Source organism: Drosophila obscura, unplaced genomic scaffold, assembly GCF_018151105.1.
Source record: "Drosophila obscura isolate BZ-5 IFL unplaced genomic scaffold, ASM1815110v1 contig_186, whole genome shotgun sequence".
NCBI lineage: Eukaryota > Metazoa > Arthropoda > Insecta > Diptera > Drosophilidae > Drosophila > Drosophila obscura.
The window spans coordinates 8,598,458-8,617,630 of NW_024542774.1; the positions used below are offsets into that span (position 1 = coordinate 8,598,458).

The window sequence follows — 19,173 nt, forward strand, 5'->3', positions numbered from 1 at the left end:
ACTGGCTTCACGCAGCAAAAAAGGAAAGGGGTTGTTTCTTCTTTTATTATTGAACAAAATAGTCGTCTCGTCTCGTCTCGTTTCACTTCTTCGTTAATGAACTTAAGCGTTTTTCTTCTTAATGTTTGTTTCTTTTTTTCGATTTGTTTCTTAGGAACAGCAAAAAAAAGTTAAACAAAAATAAATTAGAGCTTATAAAGAAAATAGTTTTGTTTGATGGTTTTTGTTGTTTGTTGTTGGTGTGTGGGTTGGTAGGTGTTTCAAAATAAATTCTAAATTATAGCGTACATTTAAGGTTTTTATAACAAAAAATAATTTAATGAGATAATAAATCAAAGGCGCAGACTTCAAAAATATTCCATTGAGTCGTGTGGGGAGGATGGTCACGGTCCCCCCCTCATATCAAAGGCCATCACTTAGGTTCGTCCAACTCTCTCACAGCGTTTGGTAAAAAAAAGAAAATACATGGTTCAGAGGATCCATCCTCCGTTCATCAATTAAAAATACGAATCGCGATTTTCATTTGTTTGTTATTATTTTAGAAATTTGTGTGTTTCTTATGCTTCCTCTTAAATGTGATTTAAGTTTTGTAATCATTTTGTTAAAGTAATGTTTTTTACTTTCCGTGTTTCAAGTGGGAGGCAGATTCTCCCAAAGGTGTGTTGTGTGTGTGTTCGTGTGTTGAGTGGGTAGGATGCGGATGCGGATGAGGATATGGACGTGGGGTGGAGCAACTGGCTCAAAGCAGTGGCTTGACTAAAATACGATCAGTGGCTCTTCACAGTTCAAGGATAATTTCAATTGGAATGCCAATTTGAGTGTGTGGTAAAGGTTAGGAATCTGTTCGTTTTTATGTGGACCAATGTGGCGCGGCGATGTCTTCAGTGTTTTGGAAAGAAACTGCTTATTCTTCTTATTCTTATTACGGACATTCAAATATTTGCAGGCGAACTGCCTCGGTTCGGTTTTAGCCTTCGGTTGGGGTCGTGGCCAGGGATTTCTCTGCTTGTGTTCACTGGCCGAATTAATTGCTGCGATTGCAATTGCGGGTGTGGTTGTGGCTGCGGCTGCCTTCGGCGGATTCTTCCTCCCTCATGTAAAATATAATCTCAGAGTTGTCGTCTCAAATGTAGATGCGAGGACGATGACGACGACGACGACACCGTCAAGGGCTGCTGCTTCTGCTGGCGTCAGGCATCCGTGCCATTGGGGTTCATGCCCACAGGCGACACAACCATCATGTTGCCTGTCTTGGGCGTGTAAACGCTGGCATTGGGATCCAGTGTGGAGTTGCCGTTACCATTTGCGGCAGCTGCATTGGCAGCAGCCACCTGCAGAGCAGCAGCCACACTCACCGGCACCATTTGCTGCTGGTTGCAGGGAGGAACCCCCTGCTGTTGCTGTTGCTGCTGCAACTGCTGCTCATGCCTTTGCTGGAGGTGCTGTTGATGCTGCTGTTGCATCTGATTCCTTTGCTGCAGGTGCTGCTGATGTTGATTGTTTTGCTGCTGCTGCTGGTGTTGCTGTTGTTGTTGCTGTTGTTGCTGTTGCTGCTGCTGCTGCATCTGATTCCGTTGTTGAAGATGCTGCTGATGCTGTTGATATTCCTGCGCACCGCTCAGGCTGAGCATCGGCGATGACGGTCCGGGGCCCGACTGCAGTGGCGGCGTATCATTCATGCGCAGAATGCTGCTGCCCGGTCCGTGGGGGCCTGTGTTCATGCACATAGTGTCCGGCATCACGGCCAGAAGTTGGGCAATCTTGGCCTTCAGATCGATGACCTCATCCTCCTTGGAGCGACGATGGTCTGGTTGGAGCGAAAGCGTTGTTAGAACTCAAGTTTAAATCACTCCCACAACTTCAGTACTCACTGTCAGATATTTCAATCTGGCGCTTGGCTGCGCCCAGAGCCGAGAACAAGTCCAGCTTGACTCTCGTCTCTGCGGATAGATTCTTTTCCAGCGTAGAGTTCTTGTCCTGCATGGCAGCGAGGGCTTTCATGAGCATCTCGGCATCGGGCTGTGACGATTCGCGGTTGCGAACATTCACCTCCAGCATGCGATACTAAGAGACACAGACAAGAAGGGAGCACAAATTTCATTATTAAAAGAAGTTCTGACAAAGGGTGGAAGATATAGAAATACCACCTACCTCTTGCTCGTATTTGAGTCCATGCTCCACGGCCAGTTGCTTTGTCTCCTCCGTTTGCTTGAGGTCGAAGCGCAATCGCTTCAGCTCTTCATCCATTTGCTGGCGCCGCTGCTTGCACTGGGAGCTGCACTCGGGACGAGCTGCCTTATCCTCGGCTGCCTTGCGTGCCTTTTTCTCGTTAGCCAGCTGGGCATCCAGCGATTGCTTCTGCCGCCGCTCCTCGTTGAGACGCCGCTCCACGGTCTGCAGATTGAGAACGTCCGCATGCCGCACATTGTTCAGCTCCTGGACGCGCTTCTCGAGCTCCTCGCATTCCTTATGCTTGGCCTGCAGGCTGGACTTGCTTGTCAGATTGGTTTCCAGCTTCTGGCGAAGTTCGTTCTCGATTTGCTTCATGTGACTGATTTCGGCGCGATATTTCTTCACATCGGCCTCCAGCTTGAGGCATGTCTCGCATATTTTCGACACCACTTTGCTGGCAATGTGCGCAATGGCGTTGCTCGATGTGGAGCTGGCCGACGAGGAGACGGAGCTGGCATCGTTATTGTTGTTGTTGCTGGCCGAGTTCTCCTTGTCCTTCTCCTTTTGCTGCTGCTGCTGCTGCTGGTTGTGATTGTCCTTGGTCGCATTATCCTTCTTGCCGCGATTGCGACGACCTATAAAGTGGATTAGTGGGATTAGTTTGAGGACTTCGATTAGCCCATTGCCACACATCATACCCTTGGGCGCCTTTTCCACCTGCGGTGCTGGCTCCACGGTCGCCGCCTCCTCTGCCTCGGCGTGTAGAGCATTCCCATTGGGCACCACGTTGTTGGCCTTTTTGTCTGCGTATATACATAGAGAATCAGTTTGGGTTAACACACAGGCACCAACGCTCAGCAGTACTCACCGTGCTTGTCCTTTCCTCCCTGTGGCTGTTGTTGTTGATAGTTGGTGCTACTATCCCAGTCTGACTTCTCCTTATCCTTATCCTTATCCTTACTATTATTACTTGATGGGGCTGTTGCTGAGGCAGCTGCTGCTCCTGCTCCCGCTCCTCCTGCTGCTGCTGCTGCTGCTGCCGCTCCTGTTGCTGCACTGCTGCCATCGACCTGGTGATAATTATTGCTGCTGTTGCTGCTATTTTTACCACCATGTCGCTGCTGCGGGCCATTGTTGTGCTCATTATCACCAGCGTCTCCCTTATTCCGATGCTTATCCTTGTCCGTGCTGCGTCGATTGTTCCTTGAACCACCGCCGCCTCCCCCAGCGTGACCATTGGAGGTTGCTGCAAGTGTATTTTTAGAAATGTTAGTATGTATACATTTATTAAGCTTGATATCAAACATAATTGTGTTTTATTGATTTTTATGGGAAGGGCAAACTTGAGTTGAGTTTGGGGGGCTTGAATGAGTTTAGTGAAGTGGAATAATTAGCCTCTTTACGCACTGTTCCCTCCCAATGGAGTACTTTCGGTTAGGTAGGGAAGGAAGATATGAAGAATGATATAATGATATGAAGATTTCGATTTGCCGACTGGTTGCTGTGGGTTAGTGGACACATAGTGGGTGAGTTCAGGCCTCAATTGGTTACGTTACACTCTCTTGATGAATTCGTAAGTACATGCGCATACACAAACAGAAAACGGAAATATTACTAGTATTGGTATTGGTACTGTTACTGGTACATCGATTAATGGGTGTTTCGTTTATTGTCGCCGTAGTGAGGAGGGACGGCAGAAAGCAGCGTAAAGTATTATTACCACCACAACAACCATCGGCATCAGTGGAAGCAGAGGAGCTAGTAGAAGAAGTACAAGTAGAAGATGGGGATGCTGCTGCTGCTGCTGCATCTCCCGATTCTTGATGCTGTTCTGTCACCGCCAAGCTTGCTGTGGTTGCAGCCGAGATGTAGCTGTATGAAACAGGAGTGGTAGAAGTGGTTGCTGCACCTGTGGTTGTTGCCGTCGCCGATTGCTTTCCCCCTGTCGACGAGGAGGCGGAGGATGAGGCTGTGGATGACGCCGCCGTGGATGACCCTGCCCCTGCAGCGGCTGACGATGGCGACGACGCCGTTGTGCTATTGTTGTTGTCATTCGTGCTGGTATCCTTGCTGCTGCTGCCGTTGTTATTATTGTTATTGTGATGGTGATGATTATGGTGATTGCTATTGCTTGAACTGCTGCTGGCGCCGGCGCCGCCGCTGTGATGATGCTCATGATGGTTTTGTGCTTGCGTTGCAGATGCCAAAATGCCATTGGGATGCCCCGCGGCCGATGCGGCTGCAGCGGCGGCGAGTGCCGCCGTTGTGACCGACCCATTGGCGACCACAATTGTGCTCGAAGATGCCGTGGCTCCAGACGCAGCCGCCGCCTCATCGGTGGCCTCCTCGGCAGGCAGAGCCTGCTGCAGGAGCTGCATGTAGAACTCGTTCTCCTTGGCCACCTCGCGCTGCTTGCGCTGACGCATGCGGTAGCCCACGTAGCTTTTGAAGCCGAATCCAAGCGTGACAACCGGATAGCCAATGCTGCAAGAGTTACAGATATGAAAACAAAGGAGATATAATGGCATCCACCATCGAATCTTACCAATGCGCCGCGAACGGCCTGCAGAGATCCAAGTGCGGCATGTGGCGACTGTCTTTCCATCGAATGCCCACCTCGAGGTAGACAAACAACATCCAGAGTATGATGGTCGGCAAACAGATACCCTTATCTGCAAGAAACGAGTAAATATATAGCTGCCTGTCCCCTACACCATAGATGCGGGATGACGCACCTGTATGCCAGACGTACTGCACCCAGACGTATGTGCTGGCAGCAAAGAGCAGCCAGTGAACGGGTATGAAAAATAAGCAGACCAGATCCGATGTTATCGCAATACAGACGAATAGCACGGAGAATGCCTGCAAAGTAGTCAGAATACACACAACATAATTATAGTGCCCTGCATCTCCATTTGTTCACAACTTACCAGGCCCTTGTACTTGAAGGAATCGTGCACGGAGCGCAGGAGCAGCCAGAATGGCCACAAGAACTCAAAACGGAACATGAACATGAAATCGGCCACCATTACAATGGCCCACAGTATTAGAAATTTCATGTACAAAACAGTCGTGCTATGGGAAATGGGATACAAGATTAAAAAAAAGGTTTTGATAATTATCAAAATTGACTAGGATTGAGATCTCTTTCGATTCGCATTTTATCCGATTAGGAATTCCAACGGTAAACAGAATATGCATCGCAGGTTTGCGGGCAAGGGACACTAATAATATGATCAGTGAGGGATGACATTCTTTCGGAAGCTAGAATAGTATTTTTTTTAGCGTAAAACGATCAAAGTTAAATCTTAGGGTAGCGCTTTTGTTTGTGGATGGTATTTGGATATAAGATGAAACAAGAAAGATCAAAGAACTAATTATAATTAGTTTAATTTAATTTAATTACAATTCTAGCAAGATTTAGCGGCAGTTTTAAATGGCAGTTTTAAAAATGGCTAGAATGCCCACGGATCACTACTGCTTTTCAAATCCTACCCGAAAGTAGCCGAGCTGGCAGCACTCTTATCCGACTGCACACAGTAATTGACATTCCATCAATCACTCAATAATAATTGTGAAATGGGATTAGCACGGGTCGGGCGTTGAATGATGAGGCAGAAGGAGACGGAGAAGCGCCAAAAACGAGTAGCGTCCAAATACAATACAAATGCATGTACACATGTATGTATGTATGTTGTTCATGTATGCATAGCATCATAAAACAACGGCAATAAAGCGAAATCAAAAAGTAAACAAACATATAAATAATCAAAGAGAGAACCCAGGAAACGAGGGGAGGAGGAAGAACGCACACAATAACAGACAAGACAAGCACACAAAATCTTGTATTGGCTGTGCTTAAAAAATTCCGAATTGTGTTTGCTTTTTGCGCGTCCAAATAAATTTTGTGGTAGCGCCACGTCCATAATTTCACACTAATAAAATAATTTAAACTGTTGTATGCCACTCACCTGCCGTACATGCCCTCTGTAATTTTGTTGCGTTTCATCGGACGCCGCAATTTTCCACAGTCTGCATTGCGTCGCTTCATTTTTTTGGTTCGAATTCGAAAACTGCAGTCGTAAATTTTATATTTATTGCTCTTTAGATTCGCTTTTTCTATTTCCTTATTCTCGTATCAATTTATAATATTTTATCGAGCGGATTTTTAACTCCTTTTTTCACTTAATTATTAGATTTTAGCCGCTGGGTTCGCTTTAATTGTAGCTGGTGCTGCCGCTGGTTCTGCTGCCGGCGTGACGGCATTTCATTACATCTCGTGCGTATGACAAACACAATTTTGTACCTCCTGCTGAGTGGCGGCTTCTATATACTGCAAACATAAAGGGGAGAGAGAGATGAGTGATAAGAACGAAAAAAGAATCCGAGAGAACAGCGATAATGTTAACATTGAATTCCCAGGGGAACCGCAAAGTGGCCCAAGAGATGACGCGACTGTTATTTAAATGTATACGTAATGTACATAAATACAAATGTACATTATATATGTGCAATAAAATACTATTTTTAACCATGTTATTTTTTTGATTGCACTTTCGCTTTGTTGTAGCAAGTGTAGGCGGGTGAAATGCGGTCAGACCTTTTACATTATTTATAAATAAAGTTAACCAAATTACAAAAAAAAAATATAAGCTTAACATTCATCTCTGCAGATTAACTAGAAAGTAAATTTGGTTTATTAAACGATAGCAATTCCCAAACTCGATCGTTTCAGAATTCGCATTCCTTTTTCTGGTACGCGACAGACATGAGAGTGTCTCACCCTTTTTTAATACACCCTGAAAATGCAGCTTGCATTCTGTTATATTAATCTGTTAAAACAGACAAAAACATGTACATGTGAGAGGCTGCTGCTTCTTGAGAAATTTGGCATTCAACTTGAACTATAATTTTTTTTTAATCTACGGCACGCTGATCCCACTATGTATTTGCAATTCTTTCCCCTTCTTCCTCAAATTTTATAATTATGTACAAATAATAATAAGCGCGACTTATCTGGCATTTAATCATTCAATACTAAATATTTGCACATAAATAAATGATAAATGATGATGCACAACCAACCAGTACGACACCTGTGGGGTTAAGAGTGTAGCATGATGAAATGCTAGTGTGTGTCTGGAAAGTTTTTATAAGGGACACTATTGCATTTTCTATTTTTTTGGATTTTAATTCATTAAAAAATCACTGACTTATTTAAACGAATTTATAGTTAAAGTCAATGTCAACAGAACATCCATAAAGCAAATACAGACTGCCAACACACACACACACCCACGCAAGTAAACAAATCAATGCAATGACGGATTTAAGAGCAGAGAGTGGGAGTTGACAGACGTAACAGTCTGGAAAGTAGAAGGGGAGACATGATACATAATGGGCACGTTTCTCAACATGTGGATGTGGATGCTGCCCGGTAAAGTAGCTAGTGGAACGTGGAGCCACAGCATAGCACACACACAAACACACACACGAACGCTGTTGCGCCAATACATGCTTAGGAATTGAACTGCGACTGCGCCAGGCCCAGCGCAGAGCAGAAGCAGCACAATCGGAAGCGGAACTATGCAGATTTCAAGGAAGCAGAGCAGCAGAATCAGAGATTCAGAAAGGTTCTGTGGCTGTGTGTATGTATACGGTTGGAAAATGTTTATAAATAGCATCCAAAAGTGGAGCGCATCTACATGCATGGACAACCATACCGGGAGCTAAGGAAGCTCCGCTTACCGATGACGTCGGGACACCACTGTTGCTGTGTCTTGATTATCCCCTGACGGATGGACAAGACCCAGACACTAGACAATCACTCAGGCGCCTGTATGTATGCGTGTCCGCCATTTTTTACTGAAACTCTGAACTAGGCCTGAAATAATTGCGTATTTAAAAAAGAAGGGATTTCTCGTCTATCTTTAAATGACTCTAGGGAGGATGAGGTGCCGGTGTTGCCCGACTTTAAAATTGAATTTTGACAATGCACATACAGACACACACTCACACTACTGTCAATGCATGCGCATCATCCCATGCAAAGGCTGGGGAAGGGGTAACCAAACTGATTGGAAAGCTCTTTCCATTAAATTAATCACTTTATGTGTGTATAACAAGCAAAAAAGGGTTCATATTAAATTAAATTTTAATCAAAATCATCGACAGGTTGGTAAAGAGAGCTCAGTGTCACACAATGTACATTTTGAGAAATTGCATTCAATGCCTACAAGATCGAACAGGCACAGTGACAGTCACACCATTGCGCAGCCTTCTTAGTGTGTACATGTGTGTGTGCGTGTATAGATCTACAGCTGTTCAGTCGCGCGCGCTTCACATTTAGAAACGAATTCTGCAACTACAACAAGAAGAGGAGCACGAAGCGAAAAGGCTAAAGAACTCTGATAAAATGCAGTACGACCCGCTGTATGCAATTTGTGTGGCTGCTTTTTTGCATAACGTACGGTGGAGGGGGAGATCTGCTAAGCGACGATCCAAAATGGTTTGCGGTTTACTTTAACGTTATCTACGGAGCACTAAAGAGAATAAATGACTTAATATGGGTGCAAGTTAAGTACGAGCCGAAAAGCATTCATTGATGATGATGCCGGGTTCTCGATCACCTTCGTATTCCAAAAATAGCGCCTGGAATAAACCAAAACATTTGTGTGTAGCTTCACTTTAATGTGTGTGTGTTTGTATGCTTGAGCAAAAGCGAGCGAAAACTTGCTCCTGTGGTGGGGGTCATGTGGATGAGGGTGAGCTTTCGAACAGCATCCACAGTCGCAGAGGCAGAGGGAAAAGGAGAAGGTTGCCAGGAAAGGAAACAAGGATATGCTGCTGTCTCTGCCAACAGCGGCAGCGGTTACGTTCGCTCTTTCCATCGCATGCATGTGTGTCACAGTGTATGTGCATGTGTTTTTGGGAGCACTGGTGGAGAGCAGAGCTGCTGTTGGTTTGTTGGCGGCTGGGCACACGGACAGGGACACCTATGTATATTTTTTCACACTCCTCACCTACACAAACACACTTATACTTGTTCAAACCATGGCAAAAATTGCACACGTTTTTCAGCCTTCGTCCATTACTCTTTGCGCTTTTAACCACACTCGATTTGTTTTTGATTATTTCACTAAGCTTTTCACACGTTCTGATGTTCAATTTATTCACTTTTAAATGGATATTTTATACAATTTGCACATTTCCCACAACTGCGCTGTGCGTGTGTGCATGTTTGTGAGTGCCTCTGCTTTCGTTTGTGTATGCGTGTGACTGAATTCTTTGGCAGCCGAAAAATATTTTTAACACTTGATTAACTGCGCTGTTTTGATGCTTACGTTGAATTAGCATAACATTATCTTTAGTTGAAATTGTTGTGGATATATATTCTTGGGTATTAATAATATATTGATTAACTTTTTTGTATTTTTTAAACTCGCGAACTAGAGGTGTCAAACCATCGAGGGCACTATCGAAAGTATCGATATTTTACTCCTAGCCTCTACTATCGAGAGTTTTGCGACTATCATGATAGTATCGAGCTACAGTCGTTGCGCTTTTGATATTTTTGGATTGGCTGCTATAAAATACGAAGACACATCTGTAAACAAATCGACAGGTGGCATCTAATTTTTACAATGGACAAGTTCCTAAAAGGTTTCAATGGTTTTTTAATAATTATTTGAGCCCGATACTATCACGATAGTATCGAATGTTTTTTTCAAAACATTCAACGTTGATATTCCTCGATTTTGATATTCCGTTTAATATTACTAGCTAGCTGGGACTCTCAGCCTTAAACAAATAATTTTATCCGATAGATACGTTAATATTCTCCAAGATTGGCAAGTTTTTAGATGTCCTTTTTATTGGATTATTTACATATTAAGGTTCAAACAAAAACAACATAAAACGATTGTGACGTCGTTTTTGTGGCGTTGCCAGACTCGTGCAATTCGTAGTTTCGGGCTGCCACCATGAAATTTTTCTACCCGTTTCATTACCGATTTGCTTTGAACCGATCTGGCAGCCCTAACAAAAAAAAGTAGGCAAAAAAGAAGAAGATAAATTTTCCACAAATAGGAAGATAAAGAATAAAAATTTTCCACAAATAGGAAGAAGAAGTATTTTTTGTGCGCTAAATACCCCCCTGGTCGACAATGGGTTAACGTTTCATTTTATTTTGTTTAGGATTGGCTAGTTTTCAGAACTATTTTAAACGGGATTGTTGAGATAATAGGGTTCAAACCAAAACGGCCAAAGCATAAAACGTAAATGTTGACTAAATGTGACGTCAGTGTTGCTGGTCAACCAAGTTTCTTCTATGCGTATGTACTTTTGTCTACCTTATTTTTTTAAATTGATGTTAAATGTTTTGTTTCAAGCTCCATTGAAATATTATTTATGATTTTATCCTAGATTGACATGCTTTTTACCTATTAATGCACATGTTTGTGTTTTATATATACATTTATACCGGTTCTGATAACTATTATTGGAACCCGTGAGCTGCGAAATTTCGTTAATATCTTTAAAACAGAGCCTGAGTAGTTTCTGTATTAATTGGAGCCTGAAATTACAAACAATATCTCAAGTCCATTATATCTATTTTCCCAAGGTAAGCAGTTGCATTCGGCAGCCCAGCCTACCCCGACCGCAAACAGCCCCCGGTCTGTTCTCTCACCACGAAAGGCCGCCCTTCACCTAAAAAGGAAATGAAAACCCCCACGAATATTTTTTGTGCGCTAAATGAGTTTGGCGGTCATTTTCAAAATTACATATATGGAAAAATAAATATTTCACTTGATTTGTTTTGTCGAGTGTAACTGGAACCTCAGAAACCCGAGAAAAAAATAGCTTATCCCCGCTCTATTTAATCAGGTTAGTAAACAGTAAATATCAACAAAAAAATAATTAATAATTATTTGAGCCCGATACATATTCCTCGATTTTGATATTCGGTTTAATATTACTAGCTAGCTAGGACTCTCAGCACTTAGCATATAATTTGATCCGATAGATGAATCAATTTTCAATATTGGCAAACTTTGAGGACTCCTTTTTATTGGATTGCTAATAAAATAGGGCTTGCACAAAAAAGGTCAACGAAAAATTTAATCACAAGTGGGAATGTGAAGTGCGCTTTACAGTACGCTGTTAGGCTGGCTGGTCTATTTTGAACACGTTACAAACGGAAATGTTAATGCAAGCAAATATGTATGTACATATTTTAATATTGGAATTAATTTCCAAGTAAAAACAAAAGCAATCACATTTAAATTTGTTGTTTTATTTAATAGTATTGATATATAATATAATTGTATTTGAATTGTACACTATTATGTACCTAGAATCTGCGCGTTATAAACAATCTGAGTGTTAAATAGACCCTTAAAACTAAATACATAACAAAATTATAAACACTTCAAGTTCTGCGATTGCCGATTTGTTTCCGCTTCTGCGTTGCTCTGTCAATTTCTGTTCTGTCCATTCCGTCCAAACTCCTGCTTTCATTCTCCTGTTTTTACTAATTATTTGCTATATCCGTGTGTGAATGCGTCGCTCCTCTCCACTTATGTAGTTCTGTCCTCCCATTTCGGACCATGCGGTAGTTTCTTCCTATTGTATTTTACGAGTAGAGTGTGATTCACCAAACCAAAAAATTGTTGTTTGCTGGCGCTCAGCTTAAAGTACGTGAAATGCCACGAAATCTCAGGTTTGAAAGATTTAAATGGGTTCGTATGTATGGGATTTTACACATGTATAGGTTACTCGGTAAGGAAAATCATAAATTACAATTTTCTTGAGAGGAATTCAATCAGAATTCACCCCAAGATGATGCCATTTTCTTCTGTTGTTCTGCCGTCCTCTATGCATCAGCCTCGACAGCCTCGGCTGGTGGTTCGTATGACTCCTCCGTCAATGGCGCTTCTGTCTGTGCAGCCTCCATTTGTGGAGCTTCTTCTTGTGTTTCCGGAGCTGGTGGTGCTGCTGGAGGGGATTCGTCTTTGGGTCCAGCCTCTGTGCGAATAAATTCAGGGTTCTGTGGAGGAGATCCTGCTTCTGCTTCTGCAGCTACCTCCACTCTGCTTTCGGGCTCAGCGGGTGCTGGAGCTACGGCTGTGACTGGGACTGAGGGTGGTGGCAGCTCATCGTAGAGGGGCGTGCAGGCGGGTGAAGCATCTGTTGGTTTTTGTGCCGGCAAATCGCTCGACACTTCCGCTGGCCTCGCGAAATCCTCCACCGGCGACCCCGGGGCCGTACTCTGCTCTGCACCAACAGGAGTGGCCTCTCGGGCATCTCGCCCGGCCTTAGCTGCCTGCTCTGCCTCCATTCGCGCCTCATAGTCCTGCAGCTCACGGTCCCAGTCCTCCTCCGTGTCCACCGAATCAGCAGTCGCTGCTGCTGGGGCTGGGGCTGGTGTTGGCGTTGGCACTGACAATGAATTGGTGCTGGACAAAGCTGTCTCCGGAAGCATTTCCCTGGATTCCGGCTCCGACAGGGGCTTGCTGCTTCCCTCATCAGTGGAACTGATCGAATGGCGACTACTGTCATCTCGCGATCCGCGTCTATTTCCAAAGCCTGGTCGGTCACGTTCTTCTCTGGGTCCGCGTCCGCCACGTGCATTGTTGCCGCGGCGATCGTCGGGATTGTCGCCTCCTCGGTCGCCACGGAAGCGATTACCGCCAGGACCTCCAGGACCGGCACGGCGCTTGTTGAAATTATTGCCGCCTTCCTCCTCATCATCGCTCCAGCGTCCACGGCCACCGCCGCCGCCGCCGCCACCTCCTCCCATTCCACGGCCAACAGCGCCACCTACGGCAGCACCAGGACCTCCGCGTCCGCGTTGATTATCATTGAAGGGATTCCGGGGATTAAAGAAGCCTGCAAATAACGGGATTGATAATGAATGATACCTACAGATGATGCAGCCGACTAATCTCTTGCTATTTCTATTTCTATATGTGCACATAAAATATTATCCCCATGGGTAATACAATTTCAATCTAAGTCAATCGAATGCCGATGTCTTGAATTGGGTTGCCATTGAACACCTCTTGAATATCTTGAGCGTTGAGTCTTGAGTGTGTCACTTCTTGAGTCTTGCATCTCACCTGGTCCCTGTCCCTGTTGTCGTCCACCGGGTGCCCCGCCAGGACCACCCACACCAACGGAAACGGCACCGCCAACGCCACTGCCATTGCCGCCCTGGTTGCGCATAAATATGGGTCCGCCGGCACCGCCATTGCCAGCATTGTTGGGGTTGGGTCCACCCATGCGCTGATTGAAGGCCGCCGGCGGCGGTATACGCATCTGCATCAAGCTGGTGGGCTGATTGAAGCGGCTGTTGTTCATGTTGGGCGGGAAGAAGTCTCCTCCTGGTCCGCCGCCTCCGCCTCCATTCAGGTTCCCACTGCGTGGGCCCATTCCACGTGGACCTGGTCCACCGCGATTATCAAAGTCTAAAAACGGAAATGCAAGTCAAGTGAAATTCGTACGCATACTTAACGTGCGAGTCGCCACTTACCCACGCCCATAAAGTCTGGTCTTTGCATTCCATGCTCAAGGGGATTCAGGTTGAGACGAGCTCTCGCCTCATTAAATGCGACATTTTGCCCAGCCCCAGGTCCAGGTCCACCGCCGTTTTCTGCTCTCCAACGCTCGGCAGCCTCGGCCACGTCATCGCGACCACCCCAACGTGAGCCGCCGCCTCCTGGGCCACGAGAACGCTCCCGTTCCCGCTGGAACATCTCGTTGGCCGCGGCTGCCACCACCGCCTCCACATTGTTGGGATTGGACATTGGCGGATTGAAGCTGGCCTGCTGCTGTGGCGGCATCGGGGGCGGGGCATCCTCCAGTTCCATTTCAATGTCCATTTGATCGTCGCTTATGTTGCCACTGATGCCCGAGGGCGGTGCGCCTCCGGCCATGGGAGGTGGCACTGCTCCGGGCGGTGGGAATGGACCTCCGGGAGGCATACCCATTGGATGAGGAGGTCCACCCATGCCTGGAACACAAAAAAAAAGATAAGATCTGCTGCCATCACAGATTAATGGGAGATCGTACCTGGAAAACCGGGCGGCATCATGCCCGGGGGCATCATCATTGGTGGCGGCATGGTTGTCGTGGGCATCATCATCGGTGGCGGCATATTTGTCGGTGGCATCATCATCGGTGGCGGCATGCCTATCCCCATGGGCGGAGCCATCGGATATTGTCCCCTCACCATGCCCATGAGTGCGGGCGGATGCGGTGCGCCAGGGCCGTGCGGTGGTGGACCTACTGGACCTACAGGTCCCACTGGCGGCGGCTGTGTAGTATCGATGCCGAACATCAGTCCTGGCGGTGGCCCTGGCACGGCCCCCGTAGCGGTCTCTGGTGTGGACGCCGAGTTCTTCTCCTTGCCGACATTTTTGGCCTGATTGATCTTCTGCTTGATCCAGCTGGGCATGGTGTCCTCGTCGAACATGCCGCCCTCCTCGAGGGTGTCGAGATCCGTCTCCGGACTCAGCTTGTTCCAGGGTATATACGTGACGCCCAGCTCCAGGTCCCAGAAGTCCTTCCACTCCTTGCTCTTCACGCCCTTGCCGGCGGCCCAGGAGATGGTTATGGCCCGTCCCTGGAGCTTGTGATTCTTCAGCGATTGCATCGCCTTGTGTGCATCCTGGCGACGATTCATCACAATGAAGGCGCATCCGCGTGGCACAATCTGATCAATGCTCACGATGTCGCCGTACTCGCCAAAGGTGTCCGACAGCTCCTCCTGGTAGACCAGCTTGGACAGATGGCCCACCCACAAGGTGGTGCTGCAAACTGTAACATAAACGCGATATATAAATATCTAATATATATATATATATATATAGATCGGATCTATCAACGAGTAAGAGTGTGCAGGGGTTGGGGTGGGGCGCCTCTAGCTCGTTGAGCGGTGCGTGTCGTCAGTTGAACCTTTAGTTATTGCATTCAATTTTTAACCTCATTTGAGTTGGATTCAAAATGAATCCTTTTGCTGTATATGTATATGATTTTGAGTACTGTTGTTTTTTGTATATATCTTATTATTTATGGATGGTATCGTATCGTATCGTATCGTATCGTATCGTATGAAATTGTTTATAATCTTCAAAAACATTGCTCGAAAACGCATGACAGGGGGGAGGATTGAATCTAGAGGTGGGTCTAGGGTTTGAGTAGTCTTAAAATATGCCAGATATCAAAGTGCAAGAATCACTAAAGCTAAAACACACACACACACACGTCAACACGAGCCAAGGAGCTGCAGGAATAGAGAGGAGAGAACTCTTCCGGATTAGCAGAAACACACAAAAAAGAGAAATAAAAACCAAAATGAAAATGGAAATGGAAAAAACACCACAAAAACAGTTCCCAGCAAACGAACTTTTCCGGGGGGAAAAAAGAAACGTTTTTGGGAACGGTTTTTGGCCAATGGTGTGTGTGCCGGACGACATATTTACCACTGAGGTGATCCTTCTTAATATCGGGCAGCCCCTTCTTGCGTCGCTCACGCTCGTGCTCCCGGTCACGCTCCTTGTCCCGATTGTTGCGCTCCATGCGATCGCGATCCCGTGATCCTCGGCGTCGACTGGAACGGGGCGAACGACTGCGCGATCGGGATCCGCGACGTCGTCGATCGTTGCCATTGCCGCCACCGCCTCCACCGCCGCCGCCACCTCCTGCGCCACGTCCGCGTGGCGAGCGAGTACGACTACGGCTGTTCCTTCGGCTTCGCTTGTATCTCTCCCGGTCGGGCGTTGGACTGCGCGAATCGGCCCCATCCAGATTGATCACCTATTGGAGTCGGGAGTGTTGGCAAGAAGTTTGAGAGAATTGATTTTGTGATATAAAAACGTTAACATTTGCGTAAGCGTAAAACGAAAGGAGTTCGGGATGAGGCGGGAATGGGGGATTAGTAGAGGGATCTCAAGAGAGAGAGAGATAGATTCGAGGACTACAGAGAGAAACGAAAAAGAAATAAAAAAAAAAAACAAACTGCATTCTCTGGCGTGTGTTGACGTGTGGTTCGACGATTCTTAACATTTTCGTTTGTCCTGTCCTGGCATTTGGCATTTTCGAGCAAAATTTTTGATTCTTTTGGTTTTGAATGGTTTTACATATTTAGGAGCACTTACCAAACGTTGTTATAGCATCGGGTACGGGGGTAGGGTTGTTCCGCCGGACATTATATTTCTTTAAAAACCTTACCTTTGGCTTCTCTTCTCTTTTTTCGTTTTTTTGTTTTATTTGTTTTTGTCATACAACCAACATTAAATCTTTAATCTTTAAATCAACTATTTCAACTGTTTTTGTTTTGTTCGTTCTCAAATAATTTGCAATGATTTTTCAATGATTTGTTTGCAGCATTTACATTTATCTAGAAGAGTTCGCAAGTTCAAAAAGTGTCTACACTTGTGGCTCAATAATGCCTGCCCCTCTAAGGTGCAACCAATTGCTGAGCCACATTATGGTAGTAAAGTAATTGCTTAAAGAAGTTTAATTTTATCCCAGCTATAGCTACAGTTAGATTAGATTTTAAATTTGAAACATTCCTACACCGCTCGCTCGCTCGGTTATAACAACATTTTTGGCGTACTTCTTGTGAGTGTTTTTTTTTTTTTTTTTCGACAAACTCAGACTCAACTGCACGTCAGCACAGTCCGCCCCGCTCCGGGGAGCGTGTGTGTGTGTGTATGTCTTCGCGATAGGAACAACAACAGCAGGTGTCGGATGGGCGACTCGTTTATGCTTTTGACCCACACATACGAGGGGGCGGGTCAAAAGAATACACGAGGCCGAAACAAACAACTAAGATAGATAGGTAGATAGATAGATTTGGTATACCTCAATCGACTGCTGCTCCGAGATGAACTCCACATCCTTGTTCATGTCCTGCCCGTCACTGTGGTTGAGGTTCATGCCCATGCCCATTCCCATGCCAGGGGGCATGCCAGCAGTGCCCTGAGGATTGGATTGTTATGCTCAGATATATTACAGATTAGCAGGGACTACACAACGATAATATACCTTCAAGACGTTCTGCAAATGCTGCTGCAGGGCATCGTCCTGGTAGCGCATCTTTTGGTTCTCCTCCTGCTGCTTGAACTTCTGGAAATTCTGCAGAGTTTGCAGCTGCCGCAGCACATTCGGATCATTGAGCAGTTGCTTGAGATTGTTGTTCTGGAAAGGACAGATCAGGGATTAGGCATAGGAATATCTCAAGGAATGGGCAGCAGGGCAGGCCGTGTTAATACAATAAATTAAAAAACTAAACAGAAAAGCGAAATGTGATCGATTGGGGTTCGGGCCATACGTCTAGCAGATTGGATGATGTCGGGGGCGAGTCGTCGCCCATGCAGTGATGGTGATGATGATGATGATGATCATCGGCCATCATCCGCTGCATGTTGTCCTCCTCATCGTCCATAATAGAGCGCACATCATAGTCGATCTCGTGCGAACTCTTGCTGTATTTGTGATGATGCGACTTGCTCGACGATCCCGACTGACGCTTCATATAATGCTGTTCCGAGTGATGACGCTTTGAGCTGCTGCTGCTGCTGACACCGCCACCGTAGGATTTCTCATGACCCATCTGGGTGTTTCGTGTGTGTTTGCGTGTGCGGGGACGAAAGATGTTTGGTTAGCACAAGACATGAAGCAAGAGACAGCGAACAACAAAGATTGGAAGAGATATGTGAGTTAGTATGCGTAAAGGGATACAAAATATCACTTCGATTAGTATGTATGTTGTCTGTGTGTGTGCGTGTTCCAAGCCCAACCATTTGCAGAAGCAACTCACCGATAAATCGGGCACCCCGCCCATCTTGTCGTCGCCCGGACCACTGTTCATGCTCAGGTCCATTTGGCTCATTCCAGAGGTGTTGAGGCCATTCGGCCCGCTGGAGATATCGGCCAGACTTAGGGCTCCACTGCTGCTGGGACCAGGGCCCACGTTGCCACCGGGTCCGCCGCCCATCTGCATTTGCATTTGCATTTGATGGTAGATCGGATGATTGGGATCGGCCAGATCGAAGATGGGCTGGATGACGTCCGACTTGAAGACATTGTTCTTCTGCCAGAGATTGAGGACGCGAATGATGCGGCTCTTGTCCTCGGGAGCGCAGCGGAACAGATTGGCAAAGGTCTCTGTGAGGTTGCGCTGGAAGCGGGGCGCGAATACATCCTTCTCGGGACCGTACTGGTGGCGCGATTGACGCACAATTGAGTCGATAACATACAGTCCCGGCACCTTGTACTCTGGCTTGCACTTCAGTATGAACTTCTCCACACTCTGGACGACATGCTTATAGAACTTGATGGCTCGCATTGCCGACTTGGTAATTGCGGCCATTTTAGCCTTGGATATTGGCGGTCGGCTGTCATAGAGTCCGGAGAGCTGGAATGGAAAGGAAGAACAAGTGGGCATGGGGTTGTGGTTATCGCAATTGTGTACGGCAAGGGCAACATGCAACCCTGGGCGGCGCTGCGCTTGTGGGAAAAAATTTGGGGCATTGGCTAGAAATAACTATTTATTGTATATACACAAATTCACTGTAACAATTGCATCGGATCAGTGGTTTGGCGTTGTATAACCACCACCGCCGCACCACGCTCCAAACAATTTGCGTACTTTGCAGCGAGTCGAGTCTCCTCCACACGCAATCAGCAAGGCAAGCGGCGGCTACGCTGCCTCTGACTTACCTCATTGTTGAAAGCGACAACAGTTTCCATGTTCAATTGTTGGTTTCACACACTTCGAACACTCACAAATTTCAATATTGCATACTTTTACAAGTACCACAAGACGTTTACAACTCTTTTGTATTTGTTTTTTAGACTTTTCTGCCTTTTCCACGACTTTTTACACAAAGCGTGAAAAAAATGGCTGCCGTAGGGATGTTAGATATATATTGATGATAGATATATCAATATATCGATGTATATTTTGCGAACATCGCAAGCCATGTAAAGTCG

The 19,173-nt window shown here is 46.0% G+C and overlaps 2 protein-coding genes across 6 annotated transcripts; both read right to left on the minus strand.

The window, feature by feature from the left end:
- Positions 1-30: 30 nt before the first annotated feature.
- LOC111073616 (macoilin) lies at positions 31-9,641 on the minus strand. 3 transcript variants are annotated; one of them, XM_022366016.2, is made up of 11 exons: positions 9,516-9,641; positions 6,144-6,505; positions 5,103-5,247; positions 4,908-5,034; positions 4,718-4,844; positions 3,893-4,656; positions 3,041-3,418; positions 2,871-2,975; positions 2,152-2,807; positions 1,872-2,064; positions 31-1,807 (listed from the first exon to the last, which is right to left on the minus strand). In XM_022366016.2, the coding sequence occupies exons 2-11, from the start codon at positions 6,221-6,223 to the stop codon at positions 1,191-1,193; spliced, it is 3,192 nt and encodes a 1,063-aa protein (XP_022221708.2). In that variant the 5' UTR covers positions 6,224-6,505; positions 9,516-9,641; the 3' UTR covers positions 31-1,190. The 3 variants fall into 3 exon arrangements, with proteins under 3 accessions (XP_022221708.2, XP_022221710.2, XP_022221709.2); XM_022366018.2 differs by having other exon boundaries at positions 4,082-4,656; positions 9,516-9,640; XM_022366017.2 differs by lacking the exon at positions 9,516-9,641 and adding an exon at positions 9,195-9,470.
- Positions 9,642-11,461: 1,820 nt separating this feature from the next.
- Positions 11,462-19,099, minus strand: LOC111073609 (SR-related and CTD-associated factor 4). 3 transcript variants are annotated; one of them, XM_022366004.2, is made up of 10 exons: positions 18,901-19,092; positions 17,999-18,595; positions 17,510-17,791; positions 17,224-17,376; positions 17,041-17,157; positions 15,657-15,990; positions 14,245-14,991; positions 13,706-14,185; positions 13,293-13,640; positions 11,462-13,062 (listed from the first exon to the last, which is right to left on the minus strand). In XM_022366004.2, exons 1-10 carry the CDS (start codon positions 18,928-18,930, stop codon positions 12,047-12,049), a joined length of 4,104 nt encoding a protein of 1,367 aa, XP_022221696.2. In that variant the 5' UTR covers positions 18,931-19,092; the 3' UTR covers positions 11,462-12,046. The 3 variants fall into 3 exon arrangements, with proteins under 3 accessions (XP_022221696.2, XP_022221697.2, XP_022221698.1); XM_022366005.2 differs by lacking the exon at positions 17,510-17,791 and having other exon boundaries at positions 18,901-19,091; XM_022366006.2 differs by lacking the exons at positions 11,462-13,062; positions 13,293-13,640; positions 13,706-14,185; positions 15,657-15,990 and having other exon boundaries at positions 14,815-14,991; positions 18,901-19,099.
- Positions 19,100-19,173: the final 74 nt, after the last annotated feature.

Bases quoted from the DNA above. Each gene is read 5' to 3' on its own strand.
- LOC111073616 (XM_022366016.2), bottom strand. From the start codon at position 6,223: ATGAAGCGACGCAATGCAGACTGTGGAAAATTGCGGCGTCCGATGAAA. The intron at 5,035-5,102 runs GTAAGTTGTGAA...ACTACTTTGCAG, and splicing joins CCTTCAAGTACAAGGGCCTG to GCATTCTCCGTGCTATTCGT. The intron at 3,419-3,892 runs GTAATAATACTT...ATACACTTGCAG, and splicing joins TGCCGATGGTTGTTGTGGTG to CAACCTCCAATGGTCACGCT.
- LOC111073609 (XM_022366004.2), bottom strand. From the start codon at position 18,930: ATGGAAACTGTTGTCGCTTTCAACAATGAG. The intron at 14,992-15,656 runs GTAAATATGTCG...TTTATGTTACAG, and splicing joins TAAGAAGGATCACCTCAGTG to TTTGCAGCACCACCTTGTGG. The intron at 14,186-14,244 runs GTACGATCTCCC...TTTGTGTTCCAG, and splicing joins GATGCCGCCCGGTTTTCCAG to GCATGGGTGGACCTCCTCAT.